The sequence below is a fragment of the Dryobates pubescens genome, chromosome 9, assembly GCF_014839835.1.
Source record: "Dryobates pubescens isolate bDryPub1 chromosome 9, bDryPub1.pri, whole genome shotgun sequence".
Classification (NCBI taxonomy): Eukaryota; Metazoa; Chordata; class Aves; order Piciformes; family Picidae; genus Dryobates; species Dryobates pubescens.
In genome coordinates this window covers 9,707,557-9,724,107 of record NC_071620.1, presented here as the reverse complement: position 1 = coordinate 9,724,107, position 16,551 = coordinate 9,707,557, and the positions used below count along the sequence as shown (strand labels likewise).

The 16,551-nt window shown below is 42.6% G+C and overlaps 2 protein-coding genes across 3 annotated transcripts in view; one reads left to right on the top strand and one right to left on the bottom strand.

Annotated features, from left to right (window-relative positions):
- Nucleotides 1-16,551, top strand: part of STX17 (syntaxin 17) — a 225,328-nt gene that overhangs the window by 35,468 nt on the left and 173,309 nt on the right. The window lies entirely within an intron of this gene.
- ERP44 (endoplasmic reticulum protein 44) overlaps nucleotides 3,430-16,551 on the bottom strand; it is a 57,778-nt gene continuing 44,656 nt past the window's right edge. For both annotated transcript variants that reach the window (XM_054164099.1, XM_054164100.1), the window contains exons 8-12: nucleotides 15,364-15,480; nucleotides 11,171-11,282; nucleotides 10,557-10,698; nucleotides 7,594-7,696; nucleotides 3,430-3,654 (exon numbers count right to left, since the gene is read on the bottom strand). In XM_054164099.1, coding sequence (XP_054020074.1) covers nucleotides 3,553-3,654; nucleotides 7,594-7,696; nucleotides 10,557-10,698; nucleotides 11,171-11,282; nucleotides 15,364-15,480 — 576 coding nt within the window. In that variant the 3' untranslated portion in view covers nucleotides 3,430-3,552. The remainder of the gene's footprint in view (nucleotides 3,655-7,593; nucleotides 7,697-10,556; nucleotides 10,699-11,170; nucleotides 11,283-15,363; nucleotides 15,481-16,551) is intronic.

Sequence of the window (16,551 nt, the reverse complement as noted above, 5' to 3'; positions counted from 1 at the left end):
GTGTGACCTTCCAAGTGTATAAAAAGGGGATATCAGCATAAAAGCATAAAAGCATATCAGTCAGTGTGCATCCACCGTGGAAGACAGCACAGGATCTGCACCCACCATGGAAGAACTCTGTACTGGTCCTGCCAGACATCGCTGGAATGTAGAGTGGTGGTCTCCCTCTCTTTTTCTTTTCCCTCGCCTTCCTTCTACTCTTACAAACTAGATCTCACTTCCTTCCACTTTTCTCTATTTTCCCTCTCCTTTCTACAAAGTGTTTCATCCTTAAGGCACAAGAGACCAAAAGTTATCAGAAATGGCTTCCTGAGTCCAGTAACACACCAGCCCTCTGTGGTGGTTCACTTCATGTACTCAGAGGGAATTTTCAGTTCTAGCACAATCCCCCATGCTGCCCAGGCTGGCTCAGTCATTGGGTTGTGACACCACAGCCGAGACACTGAGGGCTCTACCCTCTCCGCCCAAGCTGAGACTCATGCCAGGACAATCTAAATTCACAGCTTACTCAAATTCACTTTGGTGTGCACTTTTTTTGACGGGTCTAGCACAAAGACTGTTCTTCATATCTTCAAGGAAGCAATTTCAAAACATTGTGTAAACACTAGACTTAAGACTTTGTTTTAAATAGGTGGGTTATTGATCTATGTGGAAAACACGGGCATCTGAGTAAGCAAACTAGCATTTAATTTGGTAAGGGTGGGAGAAGTGCAAGAGAAAAATAATTCTTTCAGACCAAATAAAAGTTTTCACCTCTGAGACTGCCTGCAGCATTTACTGAGAACACTGAGGTTTCATTTCCTTTCAGCAGCTAAAAAAAATCATCATCCTTCACAAATTTCATATTGTTAAAATAATTGCATTCTGAAGATTGAAGAATCCTGTAGTGAGTTACTAAGCACATGCTTCAGCTGTATTTGCAGTGAGTGAAATGAACAGAAGTTGCATGCACCTAGTAACTCATCTAGCTCAGAAACACAATCTCAAAAGGAGAGTTTGGAATTCTGTTTTTTTTCCCTATCTGAATAGCACTAATACTGCCTGACAGCTTCCCATGAAGCCTCCAGAAGTGTTGAAGGGAGTGGTTAGCTGAGCACCAACTGGTTACAACCATTGATGTAGATGAGCTGAAGAACTCAGTTTGAAACATCTCCCAACCTGTCCAGCACTTGCTCTTTAGGCAAATCTGCCATAGTGTAGTATCATAGTATCAGTCAGGGTTGGAAGGGACCACAAGGATAATCTAGTTCCAACCCCCCTGCCATGGGCAGGGACACCCCACACTAGATCAGGCTGGCCAGAGCCTCATCCAGCCTGGTCTTGAACACCTCCAGGGACAGGGCCTCAACCACCTCCCTGGACAACCCATTCCAGGGTTAGCATCACTTACTTAAGAGCTCAAATGATACTCAACACCATGCTAGGCAAGCACACCATGACTTCAGCTGTTCAACCTTCTGCTTGCAAGCAGAAAAATGTCAAAGCTGGTACAGCCAGGTCAATGCTTATCAAGAACCCAAGAGAATAAGGTCCCACACCAGTGAATACACAATAAAATGAGTGCATAACTGTCATGAAACTGTTACATTCAATTGCCTACCCAGTGCTGGGAATGCCAAAGCTCTGGGAGCAAGTCCTTACTCAGAAAAGCAAACCTGGATTAAGGAATGCCACAGGAGGTTAATCTCTAGCTGAAAGCATGAGCCTGCTGGGTGCATGATGAGGTAGCATCTCTCTCCAGAAAGAGAGGTTTAGACATCTTCTGCCAAAGAGCATTTATAAATAAGAAGCCCAAAGAAAAGTAAGAACCTAGGAGGAGTATGGTGAGTACTTACAGGCACCATGCAGGAATTGACTAAAATTTCAGGTGCTTGAACAACTCCTGAAGTTCCATAGCACCACCTGCAGATAACAAGTGGCAGCCTTATAACCATATCCCGTTCACTTCTTTAGATCCCCGCTGGAAGGTGGTCTGCCTCAACTGCCAAAATGCTTGATTTGGCATGAGAGAGAATAGGGCAGGAGAAGACCTGGCTTTCAAGTGTCTCATGTGCACTTCAGAAAACCACCAAAATGTACACCTGAGAACAAAAGCTTGACATACCCTTTCAGCTATGCGTTTTGCATCTGCTCAGTCAGCTAGTGCTCAGTGCTGGTTGGTACTAGCAACTCTCTCCTCAGAATCACCTAGAAAACTCATGTGCCTGATTCTGTAGCCTGTCTCGGGATCAACTGCCCAGGACCATGGCAGTCTTCTGCTAATAACTGAGTAGGTGGGCATCAACCTGAGAAAGCAAAAAGGCATCCTAAGCTTTGAACTGTATAAGCCGAGTCACACACTGAAGTAACAGGAGGCCAGTAATCCACCTAGCCAAAGAATAAGCTTGCTTCCAAGGACACTAACCTTGGGTGCCCAAGTCCTGGAGCAAGTGTACTGTACAAATACAGAACTATTTTTTGTCCAGCAATGCATCATAAATTACCAGATATTTTTCCATCTTAGTGTTTCTATATGTTCATCTCCACCAGGAGCCTGAAGAACCATTGAGAAAAGCCCATGTTCTGGTATTGCACACAACAGAAAAGCCCAGAGGGAAAGCAGTAATTCCTTCTTTGAAGCAGAATTCCAAGAATATGCAGTAAGGCACAAGCCAGACAAAAAAGAGTAACAGGAAGTTTGTTCAGAAAGTAAATGTCTGCCAGCAAGGCAGGGACCCACAAAGAAAAAAATAAGAGGTCTAATTTTAGCTCATACCTACAGAGATTAATTCAAGACTAACAAAACTAAGATGCAGCCCACCCCAGTCCTCTCCTGCTTCAATGGGTTTCCAACATTGATGGTCTTTTAACACAACTGTGTGGATAATGTAACAGTCTTAATTCCAGAGAATTAGAGCGAGTCAACACTGCCCTTTCATTCAAAGTAGAGCCATCAGCATTGAAACGTTTCCTTTCCTTGCCCAGTAGTTTAATGGAACCATTTAATCACTTACACCTTTACATCCAGTAAAGTACCACACGAGATTCTGTAAAACTTTAATTTATTCCCCTCCCAAGTATCCAGAATAGAAGACCCTCTCAAGTTGGAGAAAAATGTGACAAAGAAACAGATTACCAGGATAGCTGTTCACGTGAAGGAGAAGAAAAAAAGCACATACTACCAAGGTTACACAGAAAACAACCCCAAAGTCCTATTTAATGGGATAGTGCAAGTTAACAGCATGTCTCTGGCAAGGATACCTTCATTTGGATTATAAAAGTTTTACAGAACAGAGTTAGAGCCGAGAGTCTGGATGGGCCTCTGGTATTTCACTAGAGCATTAGGAAGGTACTGTTTGAAAGATGCTGTACAGAATGACCCACCAAACAAAGGTATTTACAAGCCTGGGGAAAAAAAAAAGGGGGGGGGGGGGGGGAGGGGGGAAACCAAACATTTTTTCAGTTTATTCAAAATAAAAATACACATAGAATTATGAAAATATAGGTTTACTATTTCCACCACACAGAAGTCAATGCTGCTGTCTGAAAGGCTTGCAAGATTATTTCAAGTTTTTAAAGTTCATCTTTTTCCCTCAATAAGGTGTACCTATGTTCACTGGGTGCCAGTTTCTGGAATGAGCTCTCTGGTGGGCTGCTTGCTAAGTCCTGAATGGGCTGAAAAACACAACAGTAAAAGTGCTTGTTAGACTCACTTCTTAACCAATCACATCTACTAAATGGACTTCTAGCATTCATTATGGGAGTGCACAAATGGCCAGCACGCTCACAAATTGGTGTTGGTTGGTTGGTTGTGGGGTTTTGGCAAGGCACATTGAGTCTCAGGTAGGTGGAATAGATGCACACACACACACACACACACATGTTAATTAAACACCATCAGTTATGGACATTGCTTTTGCTGGAACATCTCAAAGGTAAAGGCCATCACACAAGTTTCTGTACAAGTGATCTGAATGTATTTCAAATGCACCCCACTGGATATTTGAGTCTACCACTTGCTTTGGAGGGATTCTAGTTTGTGTGTTTGGTTTAGAGATACACCAGAGAAAAGTCATGTTGCTGCCAAAATATTTTTCAGTTAATTTTCTGTGGAAAAGAAAAAATATAGCCCCCCACAAACCAAAGACACAGCTCAAGAGACACATGGCCTAGGAACAGCCTGCAGCTCAGTCAAGGCCAGTGTTTCCATGGCACGTGCACATGCATCTTCCACCAGATGGCAGGACACTGTACAGAGAGGAGAAAGGAAAGAGCCCAGGCTTGGTGTGCGCTTGTCAAGGCCTGCTGGAGACAAGAGCAAGCCTGCAGCTCTAGGAGTCTGGGCCCAACTAGGCAGAAGCACGCAGCAGGCTTCACCCCTCCCTGCCCAAGCCTCCTACACATAGCAGTTGCCCCATAGTCTTTTCCAAGTTGACCAACTGCCTGGCCTATGCCTCAGTCTCCATCCATATTTACTGCATCTCCTCTTGTTGACCTCAAATTCTGGTTGCTCAATGAATTCCTGAGAAACCCAGGGAATTACAGTTCAGACAGCATGTTCCTCACTTACAGGTTCTGGGATAGCTTTAGGCTCCTCGACAAAAGGGCATCAGGTCTCCGCAGGGACCAGTGTGGCTCTTTAAGCTCTCAACAACACAACATGTAACTCCAAAGAATTGTTTGAAAGGAGTTATTTTTTTAGAGTACCTGAGGTAATGAAAAAGTTGCCTGACAGGCTGCTACATTTGCACTTTTCAGCATGACACCACACACAAGGCTGGTCAAGACACAGTTATAAGACTGGTCTGACTAGATGGGCTTGCGGCTGGTAAAGCATTTTCTTTTCTGCCTCTTGTATTAAAGTGAACACTGTGATGGAGTGACTACATCAGTGGGCAAAAGATAACCTATGGATGTCATCTGTCTGGACTTCTGCAAGGCCTTTGTCATGGTAGGGCCAAACAGCCCCAGCACAAACCCAGACAGACTCTAAGGTGTCTGGACACGGTCCCCCTCTCCCCCGTCCTTCCTGCAGAAAGTCAGGGTAACGTGGGAAGAGGAACAAAGGGGACAGGACCATGCGTGCCTGGTACACAACCTGTACCTGGGGTACGGGCATGTGTCCTGGCTGCAGCCTGGCAGAACCCCTTCCCATTGGGTAACTATGTGCTGGTTTCAGTGCCCTACTGCCCCAATCGAATCTCAGGCAAGATTTATATACAGGCTGACTTTTAGTTGCCTGTGCCTTGCTCATGCCTTGCTTGAACCCCTGCTCAAGCCTTGTGTACTTGAACCTGCTTGGACCTTGTCTGGCTTGAAGTTGCCTTGAGCTGCATAGCCTCGAGTTGCCTGGTCCAGAGCCTGGGATATAGCCATGAGCCTACACACAGCAAGCTACGGGAGAAGGCACGAGCTTAGGAGTCGGAGCCAAGCCTGCTTCCCCCTGCGGATTTTGCTGCGCCTCAGTTCCCTCAGGACACAGCAAGCACCCGTCGCGATAGCGTCAACAGCCTGCCGCCCGCTGAAGCCAGACCAGCCATCGACAACCGCGTGGCCTTCCTGCCAGCAACCTGCCGTGCCTGGTGCACGAGCACCCCAAAGCCTCTGATACACAGCAGCAGCACTCCCTGCTCGGGTACAACCAGCTGTGAGTAATTCATTGCCTCTCTGGCTTAGCGGTTCTTGTAGAGTCTCCCCCCGCACTGTGGTCGAGCGCCATTTTGCTCCCAGGGTGTCCTCTTTCTGTCCTATTCTTCCTGGTTTGCATGAAAGGTTAAATTGTTATAGCTGCCCAAATGCTGTACATTCCCATTGTAAATATAGTCTAACTGTACATTGAACCTGTTGATATGTTTTGGCAATTTTCATATTAGCACATGGATTTGATGGGTGGATTGTTCAGTGGATATGAAATTGGCTGGATGGCTGCATCCAGAGGGTAGTGCTCAATGGTTTGAAGTCCAGATGGAGATTGGTGACAAGTGGTGCCCTTCATACTGTGACCAGTACTGTTTAATGTTTTTATCAGTGATACGGACATTGGGATTGAGTGCACCATCAGCAAGTGTGCAGATGACACCAAGCTGAGTGGTGCTGTTGATATGCCAGAGTAGCAGAATGTCATACAGAAGGACCTGGACAAGCTGGAGAGGTGGGCCCAGGTGCACCTCATGAGGTTTAACAAGAGCAAGTGCAGGGTCCTGCACCTGGGTCATAACAATCCTCATTATCAATACAAGCTGGGGGAGGAGGTGATAGAAGCAGCCCTGTGGAAAAAGACTTGGGAGTTCTGGTGGACAAGAAAATGGACATGAACCAACAGTGTGTGCTTGCAGCCCAGAAGGCCAACAGCATCCTGTGGTGGAGCAGATCCAGGGAGGTGATTCTGCCACTTTAGTCTGGTAAGACCTCACCTGCAGTACTGTGTCCAGACCTAAAGTACTCAAGTGCATGGACCTGCTGGATCAGGTTCAGAGTGGGGCTGTGAAAATGATCAGGGGGTTGGAGCAACTCTCCTACAAGGACAGGCTGAGGGATCTGGGGTTGTTCAGCCTGCAGAAGAGGCAGCTCTCGGGAGACCTAATAATGACCTTCCAGTACCTGAAGGGGGCCTACAAGAAGGGTGGAGGGGAACTGTCTACAAAGGCCTGTGGTGATAGGACAAGGGGCAATAGTTTGAAATTAGAGGAGATTTAGATTGGATGTTAGGAACAAACTTTTCACCATGAGGGTGGTGGAACACTGGAACAGGTTGCCCAGGGAGGTGGTTGAGGCCCCATCCTTGGAGATATTTAAGGTTGGGCTTGACAAGGCTCTGGGCAACCTAATGTAGTGGAGGATATCCCTGCTTACTACAAGGAGGTTTGGACTAGATTGACTTATGGTGGTCTTTTCCAATCCAAACCATTCTATGACTCTGTTGTCTGGAGAAGGATCTAGTAATTGTGGTCCTGAAGAGATCCTAGGAGTGACTTTCAGGCACATAATTACACAGCATGACAACACGTGAGCAGAACATGAGGAATCCAAACTGGCAGGTGCAGCCTGTGACCACTATTAATGCCACATGTTAACTACATTAATGAAAGCAATAAGCCCTATGACCACTTATCAACTTTTTGTTGATGCTCTAATAACCTGCCTCCTGCTTGTGTTGGTGACCACAGCTAAATATATAAATCCTTCAGTCAGGTGATGTTTCCCCTTATAAGAACCCTCTCAGTGTGTCTTGGGGGAGATAACACATCTATGATGCATCATCAGTTTCTGAAATGAAATCACATCAGAACATAAGAGCAGCTTGGTGAGTTCAGAACAAATGGACAAATGGAGAAATACCTATTTCAGTGAAGAAAAAGATGTCTTTATACTCCTCCTTTACTCAAGGCCTACAGGTACCATACTTCCTCCTAACCATACTCCTGCCTTTACTCAAAGAAAGTTCAAGGAAGAGCCAAGCATAAGCAGCAACATTATGCTTCTACGAACAGATTTCTCCTTCAGGGGACTGAAGTTACAAGTAGACACATATTCAAAAGTACAGCTCTGACAAGGAGTAGGAAAATGTTTGTTTTAAATGGTAACATTACAGGTGTTTGTTTGTTGTAGCCTTACCTGTCCAGGTGCTACATCAGTTGGATCAGGGCCGTGATGAAACTCTCTATGCAGCTTTCCAGAATGCAAGTCTAGTACAAATTGCTTCAGCTTACCTGGAACTCTGGAACAGATCCAACAGAAACATCCATGTTTTATCACAAGTTAAGTCCAAACACAGAAAGACTTAAAAGTGCATTGTTTAGAGAAGCCAACTTCTGTTTATCTAGCACACTATGTCAGCTTTTAGGTGATTAATAGAGGACAGGAAGCCAAATGGTTTGTTAAGGTATCCTACCAGCTTCTTTTTCTTTTCACTCTCTCTTGAGAACACAGCAAGTATTTCATCTTTTCAATAACTCCCACAGAGTTGTACTAGCCAATAACTTCATTGTATACTCACTGCAGCTCCCCACTAACCATAATGTAAGAGGCAACAGCAGGCTCCAAATGCACAGCTTACAGATACAAATGACAGTTGGGTAGCCGTATTGACAAAACATCTTTGAAAGGCTCTCTAGCATCTGAGCAACTGCATATACACTGGAGATAAGCACTAAGAGGATATCAATGTAAATCTAATCTGAGATCATCTACTGTCACCCACAGTAAATGTGCTAAACTACAGCATCCAATTTTATTTGTGAAATGTCAAAGACACTAAAAAGCTTAAAACAAAGACTTGATCTCGTAAGTATTAAAGATGAGATAAAAACGATGCTGTGAGCACTGCGCACACAATCAATACGTCATGTAGCAACGCAGACAGGTTCTGTAGAGAGTCTTTCATCAGAGCAATTATTGCATTTAAAGAAGAGAAACAAAGTGTGGCCAGACAGGCAATCACCAGTATTTCAGATCCCCAGAAAACTCTTTAGATAAAATGTAGTATATTTATCAGAGTCAGAGAGTATCACTACAGCAATGTCTGTAACTAATCAGTATTGCAGTGGTACTTTGAGGGGGTCTCTTCCCTTCCTAGATAACATCAAAAATTAGTAGTGATAGAGAAAAGGCTCGTTCCAGCCTGACTGTAAGGACAGTAGAATCACTTCTCCCTGCTTTATCTTGGGCTCCTGTCCTGTTCTAGATCAGGCACACTGCTGAAGGCATTCCCCTCCAACCTCTTCTCCACTCCTAAAGCAGCAAGGGCATTTGGTGCCTACAGCTTCCTGCAGTGCTCTGATTCATGTATAAAGTTGCTACTCTCCAAAAAGACAACCCCCCGAAGAGGAAAGCTTTCAGTGGGCCAGTTCTGAAAGCATCACGTCCAAAGCCTATTGCTTGGTGGCAGCACTGAGATTAAAACAGGCAGTTTGGGGCCAGCTTGTAAAAGAGCCCAGGAAATGTCTTAAGGTGGCAAAAAACCTTGCAGGCTGATGAAAGTTTCAGAATTAAGATTTAACCTATTATTAAAAACCAAAACAACACAAAACCAAGCCACAAAACAACAACAAAACCAAAACAAAATCCCAAGCCATACACACACACACACACGAATGTCACCCCATGAGCTTCAGGCTCTCCTTGTTTCCAAACTCTTTGTTAGGTATTTATAAATATCAGCTAAATCTCCTAGAATAAGGTTGAATAATTATTTATCATTTAGGAACTGTCTACAATCCTGACACATTTCTCTCATCTTCATTTGTATGTAGCAATTGGTATACAAACAAGCGAGTAGCTGTTATTACTCAGAAACAGAATGTGTAACACACACAAAATCTGAAAGTCTAAACTCTCTCCCCTAACGAGAGATTAATTCATTTTACAAAGTGACAATAAAAACAGCACTTTCAAAATGCAAATATCCCTTTTGTTTTCTTTTAAAAGCACCAGCATGTGTGGTGAACATCATCTTCCAAAGAAACGGAACACAGCGAGGAAAACAGTCACTGTCAGAGCCCAACGTACACAGCTTTAGATGTTTGAAAAGCACTATTTGAGATGCGTCAAATGGAGACTACATTGTAAGAGTAAGCCTGAGGAAATTGTGGGGAAAAACTGTGTTTGAACCCTCCTTCCAAATGTCAGCATTGCCTCCTGGAATGAGGTTATGCTCACACTGAAAGCTACGTCTGAGCTTTGAATGTCTTGGCTTTGACAAAAACTGAATACCCTGAATTTTCAAGAGTGCAAAGGGGCAAATATTCAAGTCTCAAATCTTAGGCATCTAACCAAGACCAAGCAAGCAGTGTATGAGGAGGTACCTCCTTTGAGACAGAAACTAGAGTTTAATGCACAACTTGAAGACAAAGACAGAGCACTTCTCTTGTGCTGAAAGCCCCTGAAGATAACACTTGTGCCTCTTCACTCTTCAGCTGAGCCATGGGAGAGAGAACATCTGCTTCCAGGGCAGTACACCATGCAGAGACGGGCTGATGCAAAGCGGATTACCACACTGGTGTTTTGCCTACACACCCTGGTATTCTCTCTCACATATTTTATCCAGATAACATGCCAGTGAACATCCATTTTCCAAGCTGCATGTGGAAAATTTCAGAAACCAACAGAACAAGGGCTTCTCTGCCAGCTTTCTAGGTTTAGATTAATGCAGGAAGGCTGGAATTACATGGCAGGAAAAACCCAAACCAGCATGTTTTGAATTCTTACCGGGTGCATTTTACAATAAGCATCACATAACACAGCACTTAAACATTCCAAATAGGATTTTACACCTTTTAAAGTAGATCAATATATCTGGATTACCACTGAAAATATCATGCCAGGCTCCAAATGCCTAAATACTAGGGGAAAAATAACAAAACTTTGACATAAAAGAGCAGCATCTATATTTGAGATTATCTTCTCGCATAAAGCAATGCAACTCAGTTCATGTTGCTTTAAGGCCCTGACATTGAATCACACATAGGCAGCTTTACCTGTCCCAGATTTATTCATCACCCTACCACAGCACTGATTAAAACAAGCACGTCTTTTCTCCTGGTCTTCTCCATTTAAAACGCACAAAGGAAAATACTTACGACAAGTCGCTGAAGTCTGGGAAGACATACATGTGCCTAAAGCTATCAATGGCAATAACAGGGCAGTCTGCTGGAGTCTTCTGAATGTGGAGGAGTGGGTGCCTGAATTTATCACAGTCAGCATGGAGGAAGTTTATCGTACCTTAAAATTGTGAGCAAACAAGAAATCCACACTAAGATTCTTTTAATTATGATCTTGAAACCCTAACCACTGTTGTCACTGTAATAAAAGGTAGAGATAAGACAGAGATAGATAGATAGAACAAACACACAACACTTGAAAGTAGATTTAAACAACTAGCATCACCCAAAACAAGGGATTTTCTTAAAGTGTTTTTTGGCCATGATATAAACTGAAGGTTTTTGTCATGCCCTCTCAAGCTGTATTAAGGCATTTAGAAAAGAAGGATTTCTGGAGTAGTTAATTACTAATAAATTGTGAATCTGTTTCAATCTTTTCTAGAGGAATTGGCTCTCAGTGTCAAAAGTACATAAATCACTTTCGCCTCAAGAGATTTAAAGCTAGGATTCTCTTTGGCCTTTCCTTCCACTCTGAGTTTGCCTGACAAACATTACACCAGTAAACCCAAGAAGCAGTAGGAGCTACTACAAACCTTTTTCACTTATTAACTGTCGTGCAACCTCCTGTTGGAATTTCTCTAAACTCTCCAAGTCATCTTTCATGTGGAAAAGTATGAGAAAAGGAAGGCCTTCTTCTGTCAGCTCCTGCACAGAAAACAAATGACAAATGTAATTTCTTCCATTTCTTAAGGGCACTTATTTAAGTGTTTCCAGCAATTTGCAAATTCAGTGAGATGTCTACTTGCAAACCACCTGAAAGAACAGCACTAAAGATCTGAACTGTTAACCATTCATCTAAGATACCAGAGTGATACATCAACCACGTTTCCTTCCTCTATGACATATAAAAGGCAAAGGATGAAGGTATTTCCTGATGAGCATTTTGGGAAGGGATACACTTGCACAGGAATACTTGCCCGAAAGAAATATTCTAATACTGAGAAAATTCAACATCTTCATAGAAACAGCAATAAAGCCTGAACAGCACGGTATTAAATATTACAGAAAGCTGAGAGTGTTTTCTAGACATAGCTTGGTTCATGTAGTCATTTGGCAGGGTGTTAGCATAACAGAATGAATATATTTAAATAACTCCATCTTAATAAAGACCTAAAAAGAAGCTAGTGCCATAGCTAGACCAATGGCATAGCTAGACCAGTAGATCACTTACAGACAAGTTCTACTTGTTTGCCAGTGTCTCCTGACTGTTCATTAGTATAACACCATTATTGTATCAACAGGCTAATACATAACTGAAATTGATCAAAAAGCACAAACCTCTGCTGGACAGGCAGCCCCCTCTCCTATCAGAAGATGGGGAAAAGTATTATATACCACTATGATTATGGGTCCATCTCCTCATTCACTTCAGCAGGTTCGCTTCCAGAGGGAGAACTCTCAAACAGAGATTGGTATTCAAGCTCTGAGCTCCCCTCTTCCCTGCAAGCAGCTAAAAGGACCACCTCAGTGAAAGGTATTCTCAAGATCAATTCATCTTCAGGCAGGGAGTTAGAACAGCTGGTTTGAAAGTCTTGCTAATTTTGGCCCTAACTTGTTCCTATAAAATACCTTTTGTTTGCTTTTCTATTCCAGCTTTCATAGCATGTCTTACTGATCACAATGTGGCAAGTGGAATAGCTATTTCATTTATTTGGATTGCTCCCTCAAAAGCTACAGTCTCATTTGGCACTGAAAATATCACACTTGCCAGTAGATCTGAGCTTCCCAGATTACTTCTGCATGTCTTAGAGAAACTTTTTGCCTTTTACAGTTGAGTACCATCATTTGACCATATGGTTCATTGTATTCATACAATGTGAAAGTAAACAGACTAATTACAGGTTAAATGGTGATTTATTCTGAATGATATGACTGATCCAAACAGCCTTTTTGGGTGAGGTACAGGGACTCTCTCTCAAATGGACAGGCTTCTCAAGCAGAAGACCTTGCTTCAGAGTTCAGTGACTGTGTGGTCTAAAGTCACAGTGATGAACTCTGTCCAGAGTGGGTATCCTCCCGACCAGCCTGTCCGTGGCACTTTATCTGATAATGAAAACATTAAGAAAGAAAATGAGGGGAAAACCTACCAGCACTTTAAAGAAGCCAATTTTTATTTCTAAAATTGACTCTAAAATCTGTAGTAGAGTTTTTCTATTTTATTTATGCAGTGTTCTAGTACCATAAACACAGTTAACAGTCACAGCACTTCATATTTTTACCCTGTACTATTGTGCAGTATGCATTAGGAGCCCATGTGAATACTGTACAATCTCAGCAGGCAGAACTAGCTCAATTTTGGCACATCTGAGTTTGTTTGGGTACTGGCAGCACTGAAAATTTTAAACAAATGTTGCTAGGCAAAATGTCACATTGGAATTGTAAATATCTGCCTAAGTAAACAGGCACTGAGGGTTGAGAGTACAAGCAGAAAAACCATGACAATGTGGTACAAGCTGACCATGATGAGCCTTGGCTTAAAAGGCTCAGAATCCTACTTCACCATGGGAGAAGCACACCAGAAATCTACCACACACTTCCAAAGGTTTTAATACCTGCTAAGTTTTGAGTTGCAAATGAAGAATTAAAATTTGACTAACAGAACTTCCCAATAGATGCTGATGGAGTTAATTAGAAGACTGTACTCAAACCATGTTGTGCATTCTGCCCTGTCCCTCTGTCATGCAACCCAACATGCTGTGCATGCCCAGAACAGCACTGCCACACACACTGCAGATTGAGGCTAAAAAAGTTGTGTCAACTGAGAACAAATCATATGACTGATTTGTTGGGTTCTAATCCATTGTGGACTGTGTCCTGCAATCTGTTACAAACCCTGGCAGTTTTTCTAGCAGATGAAGTGGCAATGTACAAATACTCCTTTTGAGGTATGACAAGCCTGCTGATTTTCCAAAGATTTTTCTCCTGTTGCTGATTGCAAAAGAAGTAAAAAAATAAGTAAAATAATTGTAAAATACGTTAAAAATAACAAATTCACTGTAAAATAAGTTATCTAAAAATAATTATAACATGGAGCTGGAAACAGATGAAAGAGGAGTGAGTTACTAAAGGAAACAGAGAAGCATTGCAAGAAAGTAAGGATAGCAAGAAGAAGAGAGATGCTTAAAAGCAGACCCCTAAATTTCATCTCAGGAATTACAGCTACAAGAAGAAACCCAAGGGGAAAAGCATATGAAGCTAAATAGATTAAGAAAGAACCAGTGGTTAAACACAGATTCACACACACACATGAATAAATTAAAATAGTAATAATCACATCATGTGGCTTTTATTACAATTCCCAGCAGACTGGCAGTTCTGTAGGTGGTTGGCTACCATTTAATGTGTTTGTTTATTAGATAATGCTCTGGAAGTCGTTAATACAATCACATTTTTCTACTCTTGGTTGTATATAACTAAGAGTGCTGGGTTCTACACATTGGCCACAACAACCCCATGCAGAGCTACAGGCTGGGGTCAGAGTGGCTGGAGAGTGACCAGGCAGAGAAGGACCTGGGGGTACTGGTTGACAGTAGGCTGAACATGAGCCTGCAGTGTGCCCAGGCAGCCAAGAGGGCCAATGGCATCCTGGCCTGCATCAGGAACAATGTGGCCAGCAGGAACAGGGAGGTCATTCTGCCCCTGTACACTGCACTGGTTAGGCCACACCTCGAGTACTGTGTCCAGTTCTGGGCCCCTCAGTTTAGGAAGGATGTTGACTTGCTGGAGTGTGTCCAGAGAAGGGCAACAAAGTTGGTGAGGGGTTTGGAACATGAGCCCTGTGAGGAGAGGCTGAGGGAGCTGGGGTTGCTTAGCCTGGAGAAGAGGCGGCTCAGGGGAGACCTTATTGCTCTCTACAACTACCTGAAGGGAGGTTGTAGACAGGCAGAGGTTGGTCTCTTCTCCCAGGCAACCAGCACCAGAACAAGAGGACATAGTCTCAAGCTGCACCAGGGGAGGTTTAGGCTGGATGTTAGGAAGAAATTCTTCATAGAAAGAGTGATTGGCCATTGGAATGGGCTGCCCAAGGAGGTGGTGGAGTCACCATCATTGGAGGTGTTTAGTAGGAGACTTGATAGGGTGCTTGATGCCATGGTTTAGTTGATTAGGTGGTGTTGGATGATGGGTTGGACACAAGGATCTCGAAGATCTCTTCCAACCTGGTCTATTCTATTCTAAGAGAGAGTTCACAGCTATTCTACTCTTTGAGACTGTCATGGACATGCTGCCACAGCAATTTTCTACTCTGACTGAAGCATTATTTTTTTTAAGGTTGTAATTAGGTGCAAAAAGCACTTAAATAATACCTATGTCTGGATCTTAAATCAACATTTAGTCATAACATCAGTATAAACAACACATCATTACTTTAGATATGCAATACAGCTTACTGATGGTGTTACACACCCCTATGTACTTACACTCATTCTAACACATGCACATTCTTAGCATCCAAGCATCCACACCCCACAAACCAGCAGACATTTCTTAACTGATCTATATGCACAATAATAAACTTACTTCAGTAGTGTATGAAACCACTGCAAATCTGCCTGCAGTGAATTTCCAGTCTCACCAAAAATACTCCAAAAGAACGAAAAAGCATCACCTAACTTATTTTCTGCCCAAAGCAAAGATTGCAGAAAGTTCTATGGCATGGATTAGAGACTTTGAAAGAGACATTTTGGTTTTGAGAAAGAAACACTAGAATGATAGAAAGAGTTCTTACCTCCCCATTTTCAAATGTAATTTCTCGAACTAGTGGCACACATTTATCTTGTGTCCATGCATAGATCAAATCAAAATTGGTTAGGGAGCCTAAATACACCATATCTGGAGCGTTTTCCTGGTGAAAAGAAAAATAAGCTAGTTAAGAAACAGTGAAAATTATATTGCCATGTGCAAAGAAGATTATCAACATAAAAGCAATGCTATCCTTGTAAGTACTGAAACCCAGTTGCATAATCCACATTCAACCCTTGTGCATGCAGTGCTTCTATCGACTATGTCACGAAAGTACAACAGGAAAAGAACTGTTAAATATGATCATTTACACAGCCAACCCCATTTTTAAAGACCATTTAAGAAGAACTGAAAAAAGAATTTGTTTCCAAACTGAGGATGCTTCAAACAGAAGCTATTTAGACTCCTGTCAGACTGAGAAATAGTATCATCATGCCTAAACCCCCCATTCAGATATAAACTAAAAAAACAGATATCAAACCTCTTCCTGCTGGCAGCCACAAAGATGCTCAAAAAAATAATCCCTCCCAGCGTCCTACCGGGCTCAAACCCGGTGTTTTACATTTGCTTTGCCAAAGAGTGATGAATAAATTTTTTTTTCCTTTATTTGTCAGTAGTTTTAACTCCGAATGCAGGGCTGTCATCTTTCAATGCAATTGCAGCGCTGGTCACGTGGAGCGAAGCATGACTTCGCAAGCGCTGGCCACGATTAAGCACGCGTTAATTAAAAAATGCCAAAGAAATTAGGCAACCTAATAAATTCTGGTTTTGCAGAACAAAGTCTGAAATGCTCTTCCCTCTTCGGTCTCCTTTTATTTCTCTTTTATAAGCAACTCTTTCCATACAATAAGTTTGTGAGAAGAGCAGGTTTTCAGATCTCGTGGTCATAAGAAGCAATTCTTGAAGATTTTCCTCTGCGCTGATTTTTCCTCTAGCAAAACTGTGCTTATGAGAGTTTGTTAACATAAGTAATTTTACTAATTCCTAGGGTGGTTTTTTTTTTAGTGAAGAGAATGGTTCTTAGCCCTTGTGGGATTAAGACAGGCAAGTGGCAGCCAGAACAATAATTAGTAATTGTCACTTGCTTTGAAATACACAAAGCGCACCAGCTGTTGAACTTCAGGGATTTTAAAGACCTCTACAGAACACTAAAGTATCTACACACATGAGTTGA